Genomic DNA, 24,935 nt, shown 5'->3' on the forward strand with positions numbered 1-24,935 from the left:
AACAGACTGGATCCAAATCAGGAAAGAAATACGTCAAGGCTTTATATTGTCATTCTGCTTATTTAACTTCTATGCAGAGTACATCATGTGCAATGCTGGGCTGGATGAAGCACAAGCTGAATCAAGATTGCAAGGAGAAATATCAATAACCTCAGACATGCAGATGACACCACCCTTAGAGAAGGAAGTGAAGAAGAACAAATAAGCCTCTCGATGAAAGTGAAAGAGGAGAGTGAAAAAGCTGGCTTAAAACTCAACATTCAGAAAACTAAGATCATGGCATCCAGTCCCATCATTTCATGGCTAATAGATGGGGAAACAATGGAAACATTGAGAGACTTTATTTTTGGGGGCTCCAAAATCTCTGCAGATGGTGACTGCGGACATGAAATTAAAAGATGCTTGCTCCTTGGAAGAAAAGCTATGACCAACCTACATAGCATATTAGAAAGCAGAGACATTACTCTGCCAACAAAGGTCCTTCTAGTCAAAGCTATAGTTTTTCCAGTAGTCATGTATGGATGTGAGAGTTGGACTATAAAGAAAGCTGAGCACCGAAGAATTGGTGCTTTTGCACTGTGGTGTTGGAGAAGACTCTTGAGAGTCCCTTGGACTGCAAGGAGATCCAACCAGTCAATCCTAAAGGAAATCAGTTCTGAATATTCATTGGAAGGACTGATGCTGAAGCTGAAACTCCAAAAGTCTGGGCACCTGATGTGAAGAACTGACTCACTGGAAAAGACCCTGATGCTGGGAAAGATTGAAGGCAGGAGAAGGGGACGTCAGAAGATGAGATAGTTGGATGGCATCACCAACTCGATGGACATGAGTTTGAGCAAACTCCCAAAGATGGGAAGCCTGGCGTGCTGCAGCGCATGCGGTCGCAGAGTCGGACACGACTGAGTGACTGAATTCATCTCATCCAATTCTCACAAAAACTCTGTGAGTTTTTACCCATTTTGCAAGTGTGTGCTCAGTCATTCAGTCCTGTCCGACTCTTTGTGACCCCATGGACTGTAGCCCACCCGTCTCCTCTGTCCACAGGATTTTCCAGGCAAGAACACTGGAGTGGGTTGCCATTTCCTTCTCCAGGGATTTTTCAAGTGAGCAAACTGAAAATCAGAGGTAAGTAACTTGCCCAAGGTCACAGAGCTAGGCAGAGCTGGGTCTAAACCTAAGTATGTCTAACTCCAAAGCTCCTTATGTTTTTTCCTTCATCTAACTGCCAAGAGTCCTCAAGCATTATGAAAGCCAAGTAAATATAAGGTTTACTTCACAAGCATTTATAGAAATTTCCCTGTGTGCCAGTCACTGGGGAGGGCGTCGAGTTGAATTAAGACTGGGTTCCTGCCCCACCCACCAAATTCCATAACAATCTTATAACCTGTAACCCTGGTTCCAAAAGAGTTCCCGAATTTTCCTCTCCTGCCTTTGCTAATTTTTAATACCTCTTGTCTTCAGATGCAAACAAAATTTCTCCTAATAGCTTTCTAAAATGTAGACTATTCCAGGAAAACACCCAGGTTCCAGAGAATCCTCATTTAAGAAAGGGACCTACCTCCTCCTCAATACACTGCCTTCCTCTCTCAAACACATTTAAAAAAAAAAAAAAATCCCTCCGGCAGGATTTTATATAAAAATCCCAGCCCAGAAAGAGCAAGCATGCCTTTGTGCAGCCTGCCTCCTCCTTCCACTCCTGGCAGAGACTCCAAGGAAAACACCCATTAGGGAAGATGACAGCGCTGCTTTTAAAACGGCACTCGAGGCTTCAATAGAGGGGAATTCCCTAGAGATTGATCTCTGCCAGAGAAGAAAATGGAGTTCCCCTGGAAACAGGACAGGGAGGGGGACTCCAAGGGCACCCAGTATCTCCTAGAGCAGGAAAGGGGGCAAGTGAGCCTGGCTGGGCGGTGATGAATTACCGGGACCCGGAGTAATTAACATATGCATATTACAAACTACCGCGTATGGAATCTTCAACCCAGGGATTTACTAAAGATGTTTTATAGCCTTCATTACTTGGGTTACTAACAATGAAAAGAACGTGAAAACTTGGATTTAAAACATCCAAGGAGCCACCGGGTCTCTGTCAGACCCAATTTACACTTCTATTCATGATGGTCAGAACACAGATGAACTGATAGTTTTGGGGGTTTTTTGGTAATCAATTTGGCTGTATTTCATTCTACATAGAATTAGAGCACTTTCAAGCCTAAGGGACTTGGAGAGATGAAGTGCTAGGGAACTAGCAGTGGGAAGAAAGCACACAGAGGCTGGAGATTTGGCTCTGCTGGGGGGCGGGATGGGGGGGAGGGGGGAGGGGGGAGTAGGTTAACCCCTCACCACCCAGAATCCGGAGCCAAGTCTGCCAGCTCCCAGGAAGGACCTGAGCCGCTGAAGCCCTTTGTCCATACTTGGTCTCTAAGGATGGGAGGGGGCCTGACACTGCTTATAGTCTTGGGAACAGACCACCGAACACTGGGGGCCTCAGGAACTCTCTGATTAACAAAGCTGCAGGGAAGCCCGAAATCTGCTTTGTTTTACCAAGTGATTCTAATGCAGAGAACCCTAGAGAATTGTTGGGTAGGTGGTAAGTGCAGGACTGAGCAGGCTGGGGTGTGAAACAGGGGAAGGGGCTGAATGATTGGGTGGTGAGGGGACTGTGACCCCACTGACAGGGACAGCCTCCCAGAGGGAAGAAAGAGAAAGCACAAATGGGAAAAAAAGCCTGGAAATTCAGGGTGTTTACCCTCTGAAAAGCTTACTTCTTGTCCTGGCAACCAAACCCAGTGGGAAAAGCTCCTGATGCGTCACAAAAGATGCTCCCAAGGGGCCCTAAAACCCCTATGACTAAGCCCCAAGAATATCAATTAAGCAGCATTAATTACATATCATAAGTTCCAGTGAGGCCCTCAAAGTGGGGAGGCAGACTTGGAACTTCTCTGAGGACCAAATTAAGTGGCTCTCAGGGGTTGTGCTACACAGAGAAGTGGAGATTTATGGGGGCGGGTGGGGAGCTGCACTGCCACACTGTCCTGGGACAAGGGTCAGTGCAGGGCTGGGATGGAGAACCTAGGACGGTCAAGCAAGGTCTTCTCTTCCCACATCCAGCTACAAGGCAGGCCTGAATCAAGATAGGGGTGTCCCAACCTGCAGGCGGCACTGGGCTGGCGGTTAGGCCTAGACTGCTTTGGAGGCTTGTTCTCTTGCTAAAGAGAGGAGTGCTACCGCCCTGGCCTGCCCAGCTCCTTCTCGGTCCTGCCCTACACTCCAGGAGACTGTTTCCCACCAAACTCCATCATCCGGTTCCCTTGCCCTGGGGGTTCCAGTTGGGTTTGGCCAGAGGGTGGCTCAGTGGTAAAGAATCCGCCCGCCAATGCAGGAGATACCGGAGACTCTGGTTTGATCCCTGGGTTGGGAAGATCCCCTGGTGTAGGCAATGGCAACCCACTCCAGTATTCTTGCTGGGAAAATCCCATGGACAGAGCCTGGGGGGAGGCTGCCGTCCATGGGGTCACAAAGAGTCGATACACACACGGCGGGAGGCACTGGCAGATGGGAGGAGAGAGAGGTTGGGCTATTACTTCCGGTTCCGCCTAGTCTCAGCACCATGGTTCTGGGAGGGGCTGCTTCCCGGCTGACCTCACTCACCTCCCACTCTCACACAGCAACACTGTCTCCTCCCGCTGCCCCTTCAAGCCTGGGAACAGCTCCCTGTCTTTGCCAGGCCCGGAGTGTGGCACCGTCCCTTGTGGGTGTCCTCAACCTCACCCACACCTTTGAAAGAAATCCATTAAATCTCTTCAGTGAAACCAGTTGACTAGAATTCTCCTTCCTGCTGGGCCCCTGGCTGATATATTTTCTCTCTCACAAACACATTCACACACTCATACAATTTCCATCTTTAACGGACCATAAACCAAGAACAGTCCCCACCTCCACCCCATTCTTCTCAGACACTGTAACATTCCTATCACCAGTCTGTGACTCCTGTCAGGCAGCCTAGATATCCAAGGTCCATGACAGCCCTCTGGGATACAGGGTCCCAGCACAGCCATCCCACCTGTGAGACTCCGTGGGGACTCTCAGGGACCAAGGCTCCCATCACAGCCTTTACTTTGTAGAAAGTAGACATCCTGGCTCCATCCACACAGGTGCCTGAGAGCCCAGCAGGGAAGGGCAATTGCCAGATTAGAACCCGCTCTGACTGGAGCCTATTATACAGAGTGAAGTAAGCCAGAAGGAAAAACATAAATACAGTATACTAACGCATATATATGGAATTTAGAAAGATGGTAACAATAACCCGGTGTACGAGACAGCAAAAGAGACACTGATGTATAGAACAGTCTTATGGACTCTGTGGGAGAGGGAGAGGGTGGGAAGATTTGGGAGAATGACATTGAAACATGTAAAATATCATGTTAGAAACGAGTTGCCAGTCCAGGTTCGATGCACGATACTGGATGCTTGGGGCTAGTGCACTGGGACGACCCAGAGGGATGGTATGGGGAGGGAGGAGGGAGGAGGGTTCAGGATGGGGAACACATGTATACCTGTGGCGGATTCATTTTGATATTTGGCAAAACTAATACAATTATGTAAAATTTAAAAATAAAATAAAATTAAAAAAAAAAAAAAAAGAACCTGCTCTGAGGGGGCTGTGATGCCCTGAAATTGAATGCAAATGTCTGTACATGTACTCATTTTCTGGGGAGAGAAGCCATGATTTTCATCAATTTCTCAAAGGGAAGCATATCTTCAGAAAGCTTTATAAATCACTGATTCAAGCTTTGAAGACAGATCTTAGGGTTTCCCACAGAAGGCAATAAAGTAGTTAATACAGCAGTCTGAGGCCAGACTTCCTAAGTTCAAATCCTGGCTCAGCTACTCACTGACTGTGTGACTTGGTCAAATTCCTTTGTTAGGGAACCGCGGACCGAAATTGATTACATTGGTCAGGCACAATGATAACCACTTGCATGAGCTGCCTCACAACAGGAGGTCCCGATAAGGAACATGGTGCTACAGTTGAAAAACTAATCGGTAGAATTCAGGAAGGGCCAAAGAGTGAGGAGACGCCAGCCTATAATATGTCCTACCAGCCTCCCAGAATCCTTTGTGCTGGAGTCCTCCCAGAATATTGGCTGAGACATGCACACGTCACCAGGAAGGACCCCGAATCAGACCAAATAAGGGCCAAGCAAGATGATTGGTCAGAGAACCCAGAAATTAATCCCATCGCCATAAAACCTGGGCTTCCCTGGTGGCTCAGCTGGTAAAGAATCCGCCTGCAATGTGGGAGACCTGGGTTCAATCCCTGGGTTGGGAAGATCCCCCGGAGAAGGGAATGGCTACCTACTCTAGTATTCTGGCCTGGAGAATTCCACGGACTGTATAGTCCATGGGGTTGCAAAGAGTTGGACACGACTGAGCGACTTTCACTTCCACTTTCCATAAAACCTAAGACTGTGAACCCGTGGCAGAGTAGTTCTCCTGGGTTCCCTTAACCGGTTGCTCTCCACCTGGGCGCCCCTTCCCAATAAAGTCTTTTGCTTTGTCAGCACATGTGTTTTCTGGAACAATTCATTTCTGAGTGTTAGACAAAAGCCCACTCTCAGGCCCTGAAAGGGGTCCCACCTCCTACAACACCTTCACCTCTCTGAGCCTCAATTTCCCCTTCCATAAAATGGAAATGACCATTTATCCACACATCATAGGGTTGTCAGAGCATTATTAAATGATTTAGTGTATGTGATATACTCCAGAAGGAGAAGAGGGCATCAGAGGATGAGATGGCTGGATGGCATCACCAATGCAATGGACATGAAGTTGGGCAAATTTGGGGAGATGGTGAGGGACAGAGAGGGCTGGCGTGCTGCAGTCCGTGGGGTCACAAAGAGTCGGACACAACGGGGCGACTGAACAACAACGACATACTTAGAAGAGAGCCCGAGGCATAAAACATCCTCTGTAAATGTATAAGTCCATGCTCTGGGTCTTCATAAATCCCAAACCCTGGTGGCCAAGCCACCCAGGAAGTATATGTCTCCCAAGTCTCTGAACTCAGCCCTGTCTCTGAGATGCTCCTGGCCCTGACCACTAACATTTCCTACTCACCCTCCACACCTTAGAAGGTCTCGGTCCTCCATCTAAAGGGGTCCTCTGTGCTTGAGTCCCCTGGAGGCCCCACTTTTATGTGGTTTCCCTCCAAACATCTTCGACATACAGGGTGAGGCCGAGGGGAAAATGCGGTGCTGGCCTTTTGCTCTTAGAAACCAGCTGCTCCATTAAGATCCAGGCTCGGCCCTTCCCGTGGGCTCCCCTCAACACCTAGCAATGCCCCCAGGCCTCCGTTAGAAAAAGGCAGTAGGATGTGTAAAATGTGCTTAGCCACCCAGGCCTAGAGAAGAAAATTCAGTCTGGGGACTTCCCTGGTGGTCCTGTGGTTAAGAATCTGCCTTCCAGTGCAGGGGATTCGGGTCTGATTCCCGGTCAGGAACTAAGATCCCACAAGTTGCAGGACCAACAACCAGAGTGAAGCTTCCTACTGCAGCTAAGACCCGAGACTGCCAAAAATAGAGATATTAGAAAAAAAAAGAAAATCCACTCTGCTCACTGATAGAAAAGGGAGGGCAGGAAGCTTGTACAAGGAGGCTGCTAGTGGTTATGGAGGGAGAGAGTCCTGGCCCGCTCATCCCCAGCTCAGACACTGGAGATGCAGAACTAGGCCAGCCTGGAAGAGGCTCTCTCTGTTGCTTTCAGATTTCTAAAACCTAGTCACTTTCTTCTCCCTCACAACTCTGTTGGGGCAGTGACAGCAAGCAGCTCAGGGATGTCTCCCAATTTGTCAGGCAGCTCCATGCAGATGACCCTGGATGCGGGGCCCCGGGGGCTGCAGCCAGGGAGGTATAGAGGGGTAGCCAAGCCAGTGGCCCAGGAGCTTCACACTGGCCAGGGCTCTGTTACTTCTTATCTATGTAAGACCACCTGGGTAACCCCTCAGAGAGCACATTTCCCCATCGATAAAACAGAGCCTCCTTCCTTCTCCTGGACAAGGCTAGAAAGAAATGTGTATGGAAGGCTGCCTGGAGCATCTGCCGCCCAGTGGGTTTCAATACTGACATCAGCTGTCGCCAAGCCCTACCAGGCGCCAGGGGCTCAGTGTTCTCCCCAGATTAACTCATCTAATGTTCATAATACTGGGCTTCCCTGGTGGCTCAGTGGTAAAGGATCCGCCTGTAATGAATGTTCATAATAACTCTATGAGGCAGTACTATCATCACCTTCATTTTACACATAAGTAAACTAAGATAAGGTTCAGAGAGATTGAGATACTTGCCCAAGGTCACACCGCAAATGTCTGGAACGAAGAGGATTCAAACCCAGGCAATCTGGCTCCTAGTCAGTTAGAAGTTGGTCCAGTCACTTACCAATAAGAGGTTAATACTGTGAATGAGGCTAGGACTATGTCCTATCCAGTCTTTGCCCCAGCTCAACCACTGAACTGGCTTTCCAGGTGGCTCCAGCGGTAGAGAACCTGCCTGCCAATGCAGAAGATATAAGAGATGCGGGTTCAGTCCCTGGGTCGGGAAGATCTCCTGGAGGAGGGCATGGCAACCCACTCCAATATCCTTGCCTGGAGAATCCCATGGACACAGGGGCCTGGTGGGCTACAGTTGATAGAGTCACGGAGTTGTACATGACTGAAGCAACTTATTATGCATGCAACCCCTGAACATCTTCAGTGCTTACTGTCCCTTCCATCTGGTTAACTCTTCTTGTGGGGCTGAGTGGTACAGGTGAATGCCCCCGAGCTATTCCTCTGCTCAACTCTTACCCCACCTCTAATCCCTACACACACATATATACACACATACACACACACACCATAGTCCTGGTCCTTCCTGTGATTTCTGTAAATATTCACTGATGAACAGCTTGACCCGATGGCTCAGTGGGTAAAGAATCTGCCTGCAATACAGAAGAAGCAGGTTTGATCCCTGGGTGGGGAAGGTCCCCTGGAGGAGGAAATGGCTACCACTCCAATATTCTTGCCTGGAAAATTCCATGGACAGAGGAGCCTGGTGGGCTACAGTCTATGGGGTCACAAAGAATCAGACAAGACTGAGCACATGGCACACACAGCAAGCTGACTTAGAACTGAAGATTTTAGGGCCAGAAGGAACCAAACCCTCTCAACCAATGAGAAGAGAGCGGCAGGGAAGGGGGAAAGGGGTGCTCTGATGGAGGTCACACAGCTGATCAAGAAAAGGGCGGTGACAGGAGCCCAGGCCAGGTGGAGCTCTGGCTCTGAGCAGTGCCCTGGTGTCCTGGAAGCCTGTGGACACCCCCTGTCCACTCTGCACCTCAGGTTTCTTCCTTTCATCAGATCAGCTCATCATGACGTCTCATCTTCAAAAGACTTCCAGACATCCACGATTTCATTTAACGCCCCCACCGACCCCCGGGGAGATGACTTTATTACCATCCCCATTTTACAGATGAAGAAACTGAGCTCCAGGAGGTCGGAAGAGAGGGCCAGGGCCCCCAGGGGTGACAGAGGCACTGTGTCCCGCAGTGTCCACTCACCACCAGCCCCTGCCTCAGGAATGAGTGGGTGGCTCTGCAAGCCCGAACAACCTTAATGACCGCTACTTTACACAGTTCTTGCCTTTTTACAAATTACAGCTAGATGAAGCTTCAGAGACCTCCCCTCAGCTGCGAGGCCCCCGGTGGCTATGTTGGCTTGGACAGAGGGAGGTGGGAGCTGACAGACTGCCACCAAGCTGCCCACCCTTCACCAGCTGGAGTCCCCCTATAATCCTCATACATTACTGATGTCTCTTAACAGGGGATTCTAAAAGTTTCACTGCAGGGCCCAACCCCTGGGCCCTCATGAATCATGTTCACCGGGATTAAAATTAGAGGCCCGAAAGCCATCTGATTCAAACAGAAATGGGACAGGGGAATCTGCTTGGCATTGCAAACACGGGACCGGGTGGGCACCCAGGGCTGGGGAGAATGGCCGGAGGTCTGGGCATCAAGAAGGAGGGCACGGGCTGAGGGATAGGGCACACAGCATCCGGCCCCCTGCCAGGCCTGCCACCATCTCGGGCCTGGAAATTTCTCTCAGGTTCTCTCGTGGGAGGGGTCCAAGATTCTGCGGCCACCTCTGCCTTGGAGAGTGAGGAGAACCAGGCCCAGAGAAAGCAAGAGTCTTAACCTAAAGTCACCCAGAGCCAACCATGACTTCTATGGCCTCCCAGACCACTTCCTGCTTTGGTAAGGCCTCTAGGTGAGAAAGGGCAAGGGTGGAGAGAGGGGACCTGGGGCTCCAACGGCCTTCCTGGTGATCAGGCCTGAACGAAGAAGGTTCCCGATCTGGCCTCAGACACTGGCAGTGGCCTGTGAAATTTTACCAAGCTTTATAATAAAAGACATCCTGCCAAAAAGCTTAGTTCCTAATTAGTCATCGTTCCAGATAATCTGTTAAATTGTCCCAGCTCCTGGCGGAATGGTCCATTCACCAAGAAGCCTGGCTGCCAAGCTGCTGGTGAAACACCCTCCCCTGGCTTGTCCTCCGGGTCCTGCCTAGGCCGCTGGGTCTTGGGTCTGGCTATAGCACTTTTAGGGGAGCGGGGGAGCCTGAGAAAGCCTGCCATAACAGCACCTATTCCTTAGCACACCCCAAAATGTCTACGGTTCCTATCAAATGACATCCAGATACTTGAAGTGACTGCAGCAGTGGTTCCTTCCTGATCCACCATCAGTGAAATGATACCATAGGTGGTGTCTCATTTATGGCTTCTTATAGGAAGAGACATTATGAGCATTTTCTATGTGCTAGGCACTTTATATGAATCAATTCCTTTAATCCCCACAGCAGGCTTGTGAGCCTAAGCACTTGCTTAAGAGCCCCCACTGGGAAGGTGGTGGCCTCGATTTGGACCCAGTTGCCTTGACTTCAGAGCCCACGCTCTCAGCAGGTTAGCCGCAGCGCTGTGAAGTGTGCCTGGACGCTAACGCCAAAGAGTAAATAGATTTCTCAGCTATCAAGGGACCTGGCCTAGATCCTTGGGGTTTACTAGAAAGGCTGACTCCTTTTTCTAAATGGAAGCGTAGGCTTCTGTCTAATGTGTGACACAGAACTAACAAACACCTCTGGCTGAACGGGGGAAGGGGCGGCAGGAGCCACTCACAAATTTCACAGTCGGCCCCGGAGGCACCACCTCAAAGCCTAGAGCTAGAAAAGCCCATTTTGAAAGTCGGTGGCCTGGGCAGATGAGAGGAGCAGAGCCTCGGACTCAGAAGACCACAGCACGTCCCGGCTCTGCCAATGTCTAGCAGTCTCTGGGTGAAGCAGGGACCCCCCTCCATGTCTCGGCTTCCTCGTCAGGGCTGTGGTGAGGGCCACAGGGGATAACGGGGTGCGGTGATGTGGGGACTGCACGAGGCAGTAGGAATGTCCGTCATCCTCCTCTTGAGGATCAGCAGGACCAGGGACAGAGCCACCCCACAGCTTTGCCTGACTGTGCTGCATCACCATCATCATCATCATACTTAAAGTGTTGAGCACGGGACTTCCCTGGCGGTACAGTGGATAAGAATGCAGGGGACACGGGTTCGATCACTACTTTGGGAAGATCCCACAAGCCACAGAGCTACCAAGCCTGTTTGCCACACTACTGAAGCCCAGACGCCTAGAGCAGGCGCTCTGCAGCAAGAGAAGCCACTGGAACGAGAAGCCTGAGCACTGCAGCGCAGTCGTCCCTGTTCTCCACAACCAGAGAAAGCCCCTGCACAACACGAAGACCCAGAGCAGTCAAAAATAAAATGGATTCATAAAAAAAAATTAAGCATTGAGCACAACAAGGCACTGAGCTGAGTGATTCTGTCATTTCGTCCCATCACAGCCAAATGAGCAGGCATCAGGGTCCCAGAGTCCCATTTGCTGATGAAAAAAAACTAAGGCTCAGAGAGGTTGAGAAGTGGAAAAGTCAGGATTTCAAGGGATACGGTAATAATGCAGGTTCTAAAGCCTAAGACTGGGAGCAGATATCTGTGGCTCCGCCTGGTCCCTCCCGGAAGCAAGGCCTTTGTCCTGGACTGCCTGCTGCTGATGACAGGGGTCAAGACCCTTGAAATTCAGCTGAAAATTCAGGAACAAAACCCACCAAAGGCTGCCCAAGGAACCCAAGGCTCAAGAGTGATCGTTATTTATTTGGCTGCAGCAGGTCTCAGCTGTGGCACATGGGATTTAGTTCCCTGATCAGGGATGGAACCCAGGCCCCCTGTATTGGGAGTGTGGAGTCCTAACCACTGGACCAACCAGGGAAGTTCCCAAGAGCAGCCTTTCTTTGCAGAGGCAGATTGCAAAAAGGGGAGAGTCTGGAAAACCAACCCCATTGTGGTGTCGTAGTCTTCCTCCTTGAGAGGCTTGTCTCTTGCTCTGGGCTTTAACAATAATAATGGTCCACTTGTCACTTTCCATCTTTTGATAAAGGTCTACGTTTTATGATGAGGGCCAGGTCCTATGTTGGTCATCAGGGATCCCAAACTGGGCTTACAGCCTAGTGGGTGGAGGGTCATTTCATTTCACTCTTAAACTCTTGGCCATTGAATCAACCTGACCCCACTGCCGGTGCCCACCCCCTCTCATCCCAGGAGTTCTACAACACTGCATACTCTCTTCCTGCTTCTGTCCTTTCCCCTGAAATCGTCCTGCACACCAGGGACAGAGCTGTCCTTCTGAAACACAAGCCAGGCTACATCACTCCCCTGCTCAAAACCCTCAAATAGCTTCCCACTGCACTAAGAGCAGTGTCTGAACTCCTACATGGCCTACAAAGCCCTACAGAATCTGCCCCTTCAAGCTCTGTGACCACACGGCCCATTGTCTTTATCGTTCATGCCACTCAGATGGTACCGGCTTTCTTTTGTCCTTTGAGTACAGAGAGACTGTTCCCACCTTAGGGCCTCTGCACTTGTTCCCTGTCTGGAACCTCCCACCCCCAGACTTAGGCATGGCACTACTCAACGCTCAACTCGGCAGGGCCTTGCCCGATACCCCTCTAACTAAAGCAGCTCCCTTCTCCCGGTCACTCTCTATCTCATTACACTGTCTTATCTTTTTCACAACACTTATCAATCAGTACCTGAAATCAATTTCCTTGCTGACCATCCTAATCCTCTCCAGTGCAGGGTCTCTGCCTGTCTTGCCCTCCACTATGTGCCTGGACCAGTGTGTGGCGTATAGTAGGTGCTCCATAAATGCCTGTTCCCTGACTGCTCACTCTGGAAACCGTGATTACATTTAAGACTGCAGACCCCCAACAGGACTCCCAGCAGGTGCCACCCTTTCTGCTCCTTTCCTCTCAAGCTGATTGCTAACCTCTTTCCAGCACACCCTGGGCCGCAGTCAGACTGAGTCACAGCCATCATGTGAATGCATGCAGGCCATTCACACCCCAGGCTTTGCTTTTGTGAGGCCCCATTCCTGGAATGCCCTTTCTTCCTCCCACCATCCTTTGAGTCCCAGGTATGGTGCCATCTCCCCCCGGAATTCCCCTTGGATCTCTCCCTGCTGTGAAGTGCTGAGAATTCCAATCTAAACTTCTTGGGAAGCTCTTGGACTAGTTGTAGTCTGAAACCTGGGGCCTGATCCAACACCCTCATCAAGATCAACAAAAGGAGGCTTTTCAATCTTTCTGTGTACATGTCAGTTCTCCACTCCCTCTCATCCCAGGAGTTCCACAACACTGCATACAGTCTTCCTGCTTCTGTCCTTTCTCTTGCAATCATCCTGCATACCAGGGACAGAGCTTCCTGTAAGGCCTCTGAGAGCAGGGGCCTCCCTGCTACCCTCTGTACCCTGGAGGTTACCACAGTGTCTTACTTGAGTGACTTCCCTTCTCTTGGCTTCCACACCTGAGAGAACGTATATAAACCACCTGGTACATTGCCTGGCACCCAGAGCCCATCAGTGATCTATGATCAAGAGCTATCTTTTACCAAGTGCCTACTTGGCTTCTCCGCTTAGCCTATGCTGTACGGTGTGGTGCTTAGTCAGCTATGTCTGACTCTTTGCGACCCCATGGACTGTGTAGCCCGCCAGGCTCCTCTGTCCACGGGGATTCTCCAGGCAAGAATACTGGAGGGGGTAGCCTATCCCTTCTTCAAGGGACCTTTCCGACCCAGGAATCAAACTGGGGTCTCCTGCATTGCAGGTGGATTCTTTACCAGCTGATCTAACAGCAAAGCGCCCAACCTACCCTGTGTTATCTCAAATCCTTAGACAATCGAGCAGGTGAGTATTGCTAGTTGCCTATTTTACATGTGAGTAATCTGAGGTTCAGAGAGGATAAATGTCTGGTTCAGTCCACAGAGCTCCAAGTATCAGGGTCCTAAAACAAACCCAGGTTTGTCTGGCTCCTAAAACTGCCCAGGACCCCACCCCCACTGCACGGTCTGGGCATACTCTGTACCTGTTACAAGAGTTGTAACAAGGATCAGAGATGATGAGTCTGAGATGCTGGGTACACGGCAGGCACTCAGTAAAGGAGGCCTGTTGTTATACAGACTTTCTGTACATCTTGATTGATTCTTTGGGTAGCTTAAATCATCAGTTATCAGGGAGCAATCTTGGCTGCTAAGATAGGGGTGTCTAGGGAGCTCAGAGAGAGCTGAAGGTGGATCAGAGTTGGATAAAGGCAAGAGCATGGTGGAAAATTACCTCTGGAGGGACAGAGTGAGAGTGGGCAGTACCCCAGACTGGGGGCTCTGATGCTGGCTGCTGCAGAGACAGGGTCAGAGCAAAGGAGTTTCTTCCCTAAGTGGGTACCAGGCCCTGAGGTAGGAAGAAAAAGCTTGGAGTCAAACAGCAGAGGGTTTTTTCTATTGTCTATATCACATGATTTTAAATTATTTTTTAATGAGTTTCATCCACCCTACAAGTGGGAGTTACATTGGAAAGACCCTTATTAGGAGGTTTCACCTTTAATACACTATCTTCTGGGCACTGGAGAACCATATTAACAGAGGGATGTTAGCAATGATTTTTCACAGCTAACAGGAAGGTGTAGAGAGACAACTGGTTGGTTAGAAGGTCTGTACAAGTATTTAAGTGCTTGAACGAGCAGGGAGCAAAACTCAGCAGAGACCAATATGACCTCATGCCTTGGGAGTGGGTCCGGGATACCCCAGGTTCTCCCACAGATGGAGGCTGCTGTGGCCTGATCATCACCAACCCTGGAGCATCCCCTCGGCCTGCCTCGAGAAGCCTCTCAGGTTAGAGGCAGGCCCTGGGACCTCTCTGAGCTTGTAAGGACAGGTGTGTGACTAGGGACCACTTGCTAATATTAGGTTAGAGCCTAACCTTAACTGTCAGACCATGTGAAACTGCCAATATTTTCAAACTGCAAATCTGAATGATTCAATCTGGGCTTCCCAGGTGGCGCTAGTGGTAAAAGAAGTCACCTGCCAATGCAGGAGACGTTGAGTCGCAGGTTGGATCCCTGGATCAGGAAGATCCCCTGGAGGAGGACGTGGCAACCAACTCCAGTATTCTTGCTTGGGAAATCCCTTGGACAGAGGAGCGGGCTACAGTCCATAGGGTCGCAAAGAGTTGGATGTGACTGAAGTGACTTCGCATGCATGCATGGTTCACTCTAACACACAGCACACGTGAAGAAATCAGCCTGGGTCCTGATTTCATGGTTATGTAGGCCCAGTGTCAAGGCTGAGCAGAAACAGAGATGTGCCTGACCCAGCCCTGACCGTGGGGACAGGTGTCTCCCATAATGGCCCGGCAGCTGTGGACGGCCAACCAGAGTTAGGAGGCTTCATAATAGATTGAGTACCAGCCCGACATGATGAAGTGTATGGCCGTGCACAAGTTGCTTCCCCTTGCCCCGCCTCAGCTCCTCTCTGTGATCTGGGCCAATCACATCTCCTCTCTGTGGCTGCAGCGTTAGGGTAGGGATGAGCGAGCAGAACACACAGCAAGGGCTGAATCCCTGGTAGCTCCTATCTTATGGCCATTTTTAGGGGAGTCCAAGTGGGAGAGGCTCTAACCCCAGGCTAAGAGGTTGATGTCTTGTCTCAGAGCCTTGGGAAATGGGTGAATTCCTGAGCTGTGATTCAGAGAGTCTTTGGAGGCCAGGAGAAAGCCTATTCTGTTCAGGAGGAGCAAGAAAGGAGACTTTGGGGATGAATCTGGGGGTCACCTTTGGGGCCAGAGGCAGGGAGGATGATCAGGGTCTGGAAGGGGGGATGAGGCACACAGAGAGGCAGGGTTTCATGGGCAGACTGAGAAGACACCCCGGATAAACACCGCAGGGGACAAAGGCACCCTCGAGGCTGGGAAAGAGCTCCTGTGCCACCAGCGGTCCCCATCCTGGTGGCTGGTATGCCACGCTGCAGTGCTCTGCACGTGACACAGGCATGACATCCCGGTGTCTGGCCTTTCCTGAAAGAGCCCCTCCTGACGAGGGTCCCTCACATGCAGGGTTGGGAAGCCCCCTCCCCCAGGAAGCCCTCATTCCTCGGAGCCAGTGAGGTCCCACAGCCTCTGAGGAGGGGACTCGAGTTTCCCAGGAAGCTTGCATATTACATACAGAATGCTGGCTGTCATTCATGAGTTCTAGATGCTGGGAGGGCATGTTGGTTTGATTCCCAGGGTCTCCAAGTGTGGCCGTTCCCACTATGAAGAGCCAGGTGCCCAAGCTGGGCAATGATATTCTACCATTGATAGTTCACAAGCATTATCTTAGTCCTCCCAAGAAGATCTCCTAACCTCATTCTACACATGAGTAAGATGAGACTCAGAGAAGATAAATACCTCACCCAGGTCACATAGCAAATCTCAGAGTTGGGATGGGAACGCAGGGTTTTGGACATCAAGTTCAGGGTGTCATCTGACAAGTCGTTTGACCATTATTCATGATGTCCTTTGGGACTAGATCAATCTGGGAAAAGGTCTCAAGCGGAGGAGCACAGCACTCCATTTCACTCAACCCCTATCACTTGTGTGGACAAATGACTGCAGCTGGCGCAGGACCAGAAGGCAGAACCAGGATGCTGAATGCACAACCATAATTCAACGTGATCGTCAAGGACCATAACAACAGACTGGATCTGCCAAATGACACATAACAGAGGTAACTGTAAAACCTCACATCTAGGTTCAACAACGTAATTGCCAAATCTGAGCTGGAGGAATTCTGTTCGGATAGCAGCCCATGTGAGAAAGATCCAGGAGCCCCAAAACTCAGTATGAAATAAGTCAAAGACATCTGTCAAAGAGGCCAGTGGAATTCTAGACAGTGTTGACAGACACATAAACCTTGGAAACAGACCCACAGAATGCACGATCATCTAGTCCAAGACCTGGTGAGGAGACAGCCAACCCACGGTGCTCTCAGCTAGAGAAGGGGACAGAGCAGGACACACACTTTGGAAAGAACACTGACAAACAGACATGTGTTCCAGAAAGTGTGCCCAGACTGGCAAAGGGACAAGAGACACTTAAATAAAGAACGACTTTGAGAGAAAGGGTCACATTCTAAGTCTGCCCCAAAGCAGACTAACAGGGCCCTGTGAGCTGTCCTCAAACACTGAAAGAACATGTGGGAGAGAAAACCAGCTTATTTTGCACAAAGAGTATGGAATTAGGAACAAGTGGAATTTTGCCCTTTATATATAATTCTATTATAGTTCTGACGTCATGCGCAGAAACTCCTTTCACATTAACCGCTCTGTGCTGCAGTTTCCTCCTCTGTTAAATAGAGCCAATAATAATAATAACAATGATGCTGCAGCTACCTCTATCATGGGGTTGCTGTGAGGATTAAATGAGTTACAACGGTAAATGCTTAGATCAGTGCCAGGGTCCATCACTGTTAGCTAAGTGTTTGCTATTAGCGTTACTACTGCTGTTATTGAGGTTTTTGTTACCTCCCTGAATTGAAAGGGAGCTCTGGCCATAGACAGTATCTAGTCCCCTTCTGTGTCACCAGCATCCATCCCCCAGCACAGAGCAGGTTGAGTTAAAGTTATGTGGAGGCTCATGTCAAGATGCTCTGAAGAAGATCATCCTGAACATTCAGAGATGAACTGTCATTCCCAGCTGGTGTTAAGATGTTTAACAGGCTGAGGTTGCTCAAAAATAGACTGAGCACTCAGGCAGGGCCGCGTGGGCGTGGTGGCTGGGGCCGCATGCCCTGTGGGTGGTGTGGGTCAATCATCGGGGGACACCCTCAGATTCCATGATACCCATCTCCTCCTTTCCCAGGGGCCCTCAGCCTGGGCAGCCACCTGGCAAGGGAGGGGCAGGCATCACCCCTACCCCTACACTTTTCAAATGGGGACCCGTGCACAGCCCCCTCTTCCTAAGTGAGAGCGTTTCTGGGACTCCTCTTGCCTGGCCATCCTGCCCTTCCTGGGACATGCAGAAGGCCCCGGCAAGCCTTGATGCAAATAGTGCTCAATTTCCTGGGCTAAAATTACATCTTGAGTCAATTTTCATAAAGTGCAGTGACAGATTTAGGTGCTGGGAAGATGGAGCTTTCTCAGAAGGCATTAAAATGACCCAAACAGTTAAAATCAGCTGGAACTCAACAGCCAGGAAGGAGCTGCGAGAGCAGCTTTCATCCTTCTGCGGCCTTATGCAAACAGGGGGTCTGGACCCTGCCTGGAGAAACTGCTGTGCCTGCACTTGATACCCTCCAGCCATGGCACGAGTAGCTCTCAGCCAAAATCCAAGCTCATGCAGAGGCATTTTGCAATGAAATGTGGAGCCATGCGAATGGGTTTGTGTTTACCAGGGAAAGCAGTCTTCCATAGCAGGGGCCACTCCATCGAGGTGGGTCTGGATTATTCTTTAACCTCTCCATTCCTGATATTTTCCTCTGCAGGTCACACAAAGAATCAGGCAAAGCAGTAGGGCCTTCGATGTGTTTGAGGGAAACGTCCCTTCTCTAGAAGTAGCTTGAAGCCTGTGTCCCAAGGTAGCCCATTGACAGAGCTCTGCCACCCTTGCCCCTGAAGGCTGGACATGGTGCTGACGGATCCTATAAACAGGATCAGCCTCCTCTCTGACATTCTGACCCTATGAGCCAAGCGCCAAGCAGTCCTCAGTCTGATGGTCATGAGCTCCCTTCAGCTGCCTCTCCCTGTATCTTACCCACAACACCCCCTGAATGCCAACCTCATGCATTCGCTCGCTGTCCGTCTGGGTAGTCTCTGTCTGCCCCTCTGGATGCACTTCCAGCCCTTCCCCACCCTGCTCTGTGCCTGGAAGGCCAACCTGTCTGGACTGGATCCGCAGCCCCTGCCCCGAGTCTCCCAGGAGGTTCCCCCAAAGGGAGGTGAAGGCAGGAGAGCAGAGGGTGGGGAGAGCGAGGGTGGCCGGGCTGACCTCACACCTCCACTGAGGGCCCTGCCCTGGGGTTCCAGGAACCACCCCGGCCTTCTCCTTACCGCCTCAGGCCTGGAGAGGTCCCACTGTTGCCAGCCTCTGCGATTCACCAGCCCTCGTTGGTTTCCTTGAGCCCCGCACACTCCTTTATAAATAGCCTTTTATCATATGTCTCGACCACCCAAGACCTAGACTGGCCTGCTTACTCCCGTCCCCTCCAAGCCTGTGCTTTCACCTCCATCTTTGTTGTTGGGTCCTTGCAAGCACCACGTCTCCCCGCTTCACTGAAACCCAGCTTCACTCAGCTCCCCCAAGTGGACGCTCCCGCTGCGCTGGGGTCGAGCACCCCAATTCCAACAGCCGAGGCCAGTCCCCCTCCTCTACAGGACGAGGAGGGTGAGCCTGCTGGGCCCCAAAGTTCCTTCCAACCCACCGTCTCCTCTGATCCCTGTCAAGCACCCCTCAGACAGGTGACTGGTGTTTAGGTTCCAATTGCATTTAAAAACCAGAATGACACCCTGACTGTAACGTTCTCTCCTCTGAACTCCCATTCTGTTCTCATCAATACCTCTCATCACATCCTCCTTCCACATTATTCATGCACGGGGATCTCCCCTTCCAGGCTGAACACTCCCCGTTCCATCTGTGTTTTCGGTGAAATTCTTCTTTTGGCCTGTCTCCCTCTTTCCCTCAGCACCTCATGGATGCTTCCTATTGTAAATATTGACTGAAGAGGGACCAGTAAGGCCCAACAATCTGGCCGATGCTGTACAATAATATTTACTGAACGACGACTACACAGCAGGCACATTATAGCCACCTTGCCCTACAATCATCACAGGCCTGTGGGGTCGGTGTTATCCCCGTATTATCTCCATGTGTGGAAACACAGAGGCTAAGAAATTTGTTCCAGAAAGGGCTGGAGCCAGGAGTGAACGCACAGGTGTATCTGACTCCAAGGCCTGTCTCCTTTCCTCTGTTTCATCCTGTGGTGTGTGTGATAACAAGATGCAACGTGGGCACTTTCCTATCAGTTCAATCCTGTCGGTCCAATGGGTGAGACTCCGTGCTTCAGTGCACGGGTTCAGTCCCTGGGTGGGGAATTACTATCCTGCATGCCCCAAGCATGGCCAAAAATTAAAAAAAAAAGATGCAACGTGGACAACTGGGGACCCTGACCCAAAAGAGACAAGCCTCATTACAGAGTGGATTAAGGGTTCGTGGAGCAGCGTTCTTCCAAAGAGGCCCGTCCAGACTTTCCTGAATGAATCACTGAGATGTTAGGACACTCCTGCTCTCTGTGAAGCTCCGCCAAAGGCCTCAAAAGTAATGAGTTAATTTAGGCTAAACATTTCCTCTGCAATCTGGTTTAGACTTTAACTGGTTTAGAGTCTTGGAGAGGGCAAAAAAAGTCAACAATAGCCCAGTCCCTGGGGAAATATTGCCCACACATTTTATGGATAAAATTTATCCACTTCGGCCACTTGCTTCTGCCAGATCTGAAGGAGGGAGGAGCAGGGAGCAGGACAGGTGATGTTCCGGCCAGTCCACCAAAGAGGAAGCGGTTCATGACTTCCTCCAGACTGAAGACTGAAGCTTTACTGGCCTGGCAGTCCCTCATTCTCATCAAGCCACTGGGGAGCCCCACCCCTGCAGGCTCTTGGCTTTTGACTTTTTCTTCTTGTGCCCCATTCCCTTCCTTCCCTCTCGGCAGGCCCTGGGGGCTAGACCTGTGTCCCTCTGCTCTTTGAAGCTGCCTCTGTCCCGTTAGATAGAGCGCCTGCCTCTCTCAGTGGAGACCCCAGGCCAAGTCTCTATTCAGAGCCCCGGGCCTCCTCCCTCCCTGTGAAGGGCACAGGTGGGGCTGCCAAGGTCAAACCCCTCTCATCCCATCCTGGATCCTCTTCTGATCGCCAGGAGCAAGCTCAGTGTGCACAATACAAAGACCATGGGAAACCACCTCCGGATAAATTCACCCCCACCTCCTCATGGAGGTTCCACCCCTTCAACCATGGAAGAAAACATTCTTCACCTCCCAGACTTTCACGCCATCCTTGTTTGGCCAGATCCTCTTCTCCAAGAGTAAGGAGGTCTGCTCCTTCTTTGTTCAGACAGGAGCCAGGGGCTACCAGGACCCTCCCCCTTGGCCTGTTCCCCCTTTTATCCTCTGCATCTGAAAACCAGCTGGCATGGAAGGTGTGAGGGAAGAAGGAAGCAGAGTTAGGAAGGGGACAAAAGCTGCCACATCCTTGCTGGCCTCTGTCACCCACCTCTTCTTCCTAATCCAGTCACTCCTGCAACAGCCATTTGTTAACACCTACTGGTTTTATGGTTTATAGTGAAAAACGATAGGGAGGCAGGACTTCCCTGGGCGTCCAGCAGTTAAGACCCTGAGCTTCCAAAGCAAGGGGTGTGGGCTTGATCCCTGTTTGGGGAACTGAGATCACACACGCTGTGGGGTGTTGGCAGGGAGGAAAGTGGCAGGGAGGCAGAATTAAGCAGGAAAGTGCATATGTGCTGGAGAGGGTGAAATGTTAGAGTGGGTAGCCAAGGGAAGGCCTTGATGGGGTGATGTCTGAGTCCAGATTTGAGGGAATTGTGGAGGGGGCCACATGAACATCTGGGAAAAGAGCATCCCGAGAGAAGGAACAGCAAGTGCAAAGACCCTGAGGCAGGAGGAGGCAGGCATGGCTGGAGTGGAGTGATGGAGGGGATGGGCAGCAGGCGATGGGTCAGACAGCTCAAGGAAGTCAGACCCCATGGGGCTTGGTGGGCCACCACAGAGACTGTGGTGTTGCAAGAGCTGCTGGAGGGCTCTGACTAGAGGAGGGACAGGGTTTGTCTTGGGTTTTAATAGGATTCCTCTGGCCTTTGGGTGAGGAATAGACTAAAGGTATCTAGCACCCACCCACTAAAAGTCTCTGTGATTCTTGACAGTGAGCCCTTCAAGTCTGCCCTCTCCTTAGAGCCCCTGTCACCAGGGGCAAAAGACACTTGGACTCTGGTGGGACAATGGAATTGAAACAAGGCTGGAAACGTGGTCATCCTGAGTTATGGCAGAGCTTGGAAGTCAGACTAAGGAGTTGGGAGTTGATTCAAAGCAGAGGGGAGTCACCTAACTAAAGCCACGCTCACTCACGTTAGTCAAAAACCCCAGGAAAGCCACTGTGGCGGCGACTCAGTGCTAGATGCTGTACCCACGCCTCAGACCACGACCCTGGTGGGCAGGGACTCCCTGTCTCCCCAGTCAGACGGGGGCTCCCTGAGGACAGGAACTTTCTCACCACCTCCAGTCTCTTCTTGCATCAGCAGGGCTAAGACTCTGCATGCCTTACTATCCTCGGGAGCTGAGATGCTGGAGTTGGTAATAAGTTACCAGGTGGGAGGACTCCAGAGTTAGATGAACAGACGGACAGACCATCAGGGACAGGCTGGCGTTTCCAGGGTGGGAGCGGGGCTGTACCTACCTCCCGCCACTGCTTGTTCTCCATCCCTTGAGTATACATGACGCATACTGTGAGGAGAGGAGAGAAAAACGGGTTAACGCTCCAGGCCAAGAGAAGGATGTGCGCCCCAGATGGGGAGGGCTCTGGGGGGTCAAGCACCTCAGGACACTCCATCTTGGTGAGCCTTGTTGGGTCTGGGTGGGGGCGAGGTCAGCTTGGAGTAGGGGGCCTAGAATATAGGGGTCTGGGAGGAGGGTCAGGGCCACTGGAGTCTCGGCCAGAGCAAGTGTGAAGTGTGAGGCGGGTGGACAGGTGGGCCTGAAGGAGGACTGAGTGGCAGAGATGTGGCAGGAAGCGGATATCTGAGACTTGCCTGTCTCTTTAGAGCCCAAGGTGGCCTCAGGAGGCCTATTGTTACCATCAGCCCCACTTTCCTGATGGGGAAACTGAGGATCAGAGGAGGCCAATGACCTGTCTGAGGTCATATACTTGAGCAGCGTTGCTTAGAGCTAGAACCCTGGGCTCCAAAACCAGTGCGCATGCCCTTAGGCCACAGACATTGCACTGGTTTCCCTGGGACTGAGACCTTCTGGCCCCAAACACCCTGAGCCCTCCCCACCCGCTTGGTTGTGTTGAGGTTTCACATCCTCCCGCCCCACCAGTTCTCTTCCTGCAGACGGCGTCGGTGAAACATCAGACAGCCTTGATGTACGGGAACAGTGCCTTGTACATAGCAAGCACTCAGTACTGGCTCCCATGTCGGCCAAGGTAGTAGTCTTAATGCCATTGTTAACAAAGGAAACCATAAACAAAACAAAAGGGCAACCTGTGGCCTGGGAGAAAATATTTGCAAATGATGCAACCCAACAGGGCTTAATTTCCAAAATATACAAACAGCTCATGCAGCTCAATAACAAACCAAACAAGCAACCCAATCAAAAACTGAGCAGAAGATCTAGATAGACATTTCTCCACAGAAGACATACAGATGGCCAATAGGAATACGACAAGATGCTCAACACTGCTTATTATTGGAGAAACGCGAATCAAAACTACAGTGAGGTGTCACCTCACACCAGTCAGAATGGACATCACAAAAACATCTACAAGTACCAAGTGCTGGAGAAGTTGTGGAGAAAAGGGAACCTTCCCACACTGTTGGTAGGAATGTAACTTGGTGCAGCCACCATGGAAAACAGTACGGAGGTTTCTTAAAAAATAAAAACGGAGTTGATGTAAGATCCTGCAATCCCACTCCTGGGAATATATCTGGAGAAAACTCCAATTTGAAAAGACACATGCACGCCAGTACATGTACTACAGCACCAATTACAACAGCCAAGACATGGATACAACCTAAATGTCCACGGACAGGGGAATGGATAAAGATGTGGTCCGTATACTCAATGGACTATGACTCAGCCATAAAAAAGAATGAAATTTTGCCATTTGCAGCAACATAGAGATGGTCCTACTGAGTGAAGTAAGCCAAGCGGAGAAAGACATATATCATATGATAATATTTATATGTGGAATCTAAAAAATTATACAAATGAATTTATTTCCAAAACAGAAATAGACTTACAGACACAGAAAACAAATTTATGGTTACCAAAGGGGAAAGGTGGTGGGGAGGGATAAATTAGGAGTTGGGGATTACTACTATATATTAAATAGATGAACAACAAGGTCTTACTGTAGAGCACAGGGAAGTATATTCACTATCTTATAATAAAATATGGAAAAGAACAAAATACACCAAACACAATGCAGTTGTTATTGTTGCTACTGTTACTACTGTCAGAGCAGGACTTACGTGGGTCAGACTTGGAGAACATGTCTTTGTCCAAAAGGTTCCTGAAAGACGGGGAGAGAGCAGGAGTTAGCACAGCCCCGGGATCTCAGGGGATTCAGGCTGTTACTGAGACCCAGAGGCAGCCTCAGGCTTGGCTTCAGGCAAACAGGAAGCAGGAGGCTCCTTCTGCATGATTTCAGTTCAGTTCAGTTCAGTTCAGTCGCTCAGTCGTGTCCGACTCTTTGACACCCCATGAATTGCAGCATGCTAGGCCACCCTGTCCATCACCAACTCCGAGAGTGGTTTAGTAGGGCTCATTAGAGCTGGGTGGGCCCACGAGGTTGCTCAGCTCAGCCTTCCTAGGGTGCTTGGTGCTCCCTACCTCTCACCCCCACCACCACGCACTCCTGTGGACCCCGGTACCCTAGCTTGCACAGCACCTCGCTCTTGAGCCAAATCCCAACTTGCCCAATGTCCTAAAAATTCTGTTCTAGAAATTCTCCTTTTACCGCTTCTCTGTCTCTGAAAAAATAAAACGAAATCAAGCCATCAAAAACTTCTCCATTCACTGTTCCATTCTCCCAGAGCTCTACTTAGAGCCAGTTGACTCTATTATCTCCCCTGTGCCTATGGATTAATTAATGACACCTCCCAGGAGATGCAGACTCATTGGAACAGGGTCCTTCGGTGATCAAGATCAGAGCTCACACATGGCCCTAACAATCAGACTTGAAGTCACGCAGTAAGACGATGGACACAACAGGGGATTCCGCGGTGCTCTCCAGGGTTCACTCCCTGGTTGGGGAACGAAGCTTCTGCCAGCAACGTGACATGGTCCACAACAACAAAAAAGATGATGGACCCAGTGTTTGGGGGCAGAGAGACAGGTGTGGATCCCCTTCCCTCCCTGCCTATGTGCGATCACAGCTCCCACTCACTGAGCCCCATGCGCCGCGCTCAGAGCTGGGCAAATATCAGCTCCCAGTCCTCTCAGGGTCCTGCAAGGTCGGTGCTGGGGAGGCAGGATCCCATCTAACAGGGGCAACTGGGCAAGGATGTGCCCTGCACGTCTGGCGTCCCCCGCTGCACAGTGACCTGCAGCCGTCCTTGTGCAGGAGACAACACGGCCCGATGGAAACTTGGTCTCCAGCCGGGAAGTGACTCCACTTCTCTGGGCCGGTTTCCTCATCTGTACGATAGAGAGGCTCGGCCTTCCCTCCCTCCTCAACCCTCAGAGTTCCCGTCCGCACCCCCAGTTCCTCCTGCTTCTCTTCCA

At 50.7% G+C, this 24,935-nt stretch overlaps 1 protein-coding gene across 2 annotated transcripts in view; it reads right to left on the bottom strand.

Annotated features, from left to right (window-relative positions):
* The window catches only part of CPNE5 (copine 5), a 102,155-nt gene that overhangs the window by 62,521 nt on the left and 14,699 nt on the right, over nucleotides 1–24,935 (bottom strand). For both annotated transcript variants that reach the window (XM_019986336.2, XM_019986335.2), the window contains exons 2-3: nucleotides 23,681–23,721; nucleotides 21,886–21,932 (exon numbers count right to left, since the gene is read on the bottom strand). In XM_019986336.2, the coding sequence (XP_019841895.2) occupies nucleotides 21,886–21,932; nucleotides 23,681–23,721 (88 nt within the window). The remainder of the gene's footprint in view (nucleotides 1–21,885; nucleotides 21,933–23,680; nucleotides 23,722–24,935) is intronic.

The sequence above is a fragment of the Bos indicus genome, chromosome 23, assembly GCF_029378745.1.
Source record: "Bos indicus isolate NIAB-ARS_2022 breed Sahiwal x Tharparkar chromosome 23, NIAB-ARS_B.indTharparkar_mat_pri_1.0, whole genome shotgun sequence".
Taxonomy (NCBI): domain Eukaryota; kingdom Metazoa; phylum Chordata; class Mammalia; order Artiodactyla; family Bovidae; genus Bos; species Bos indicus.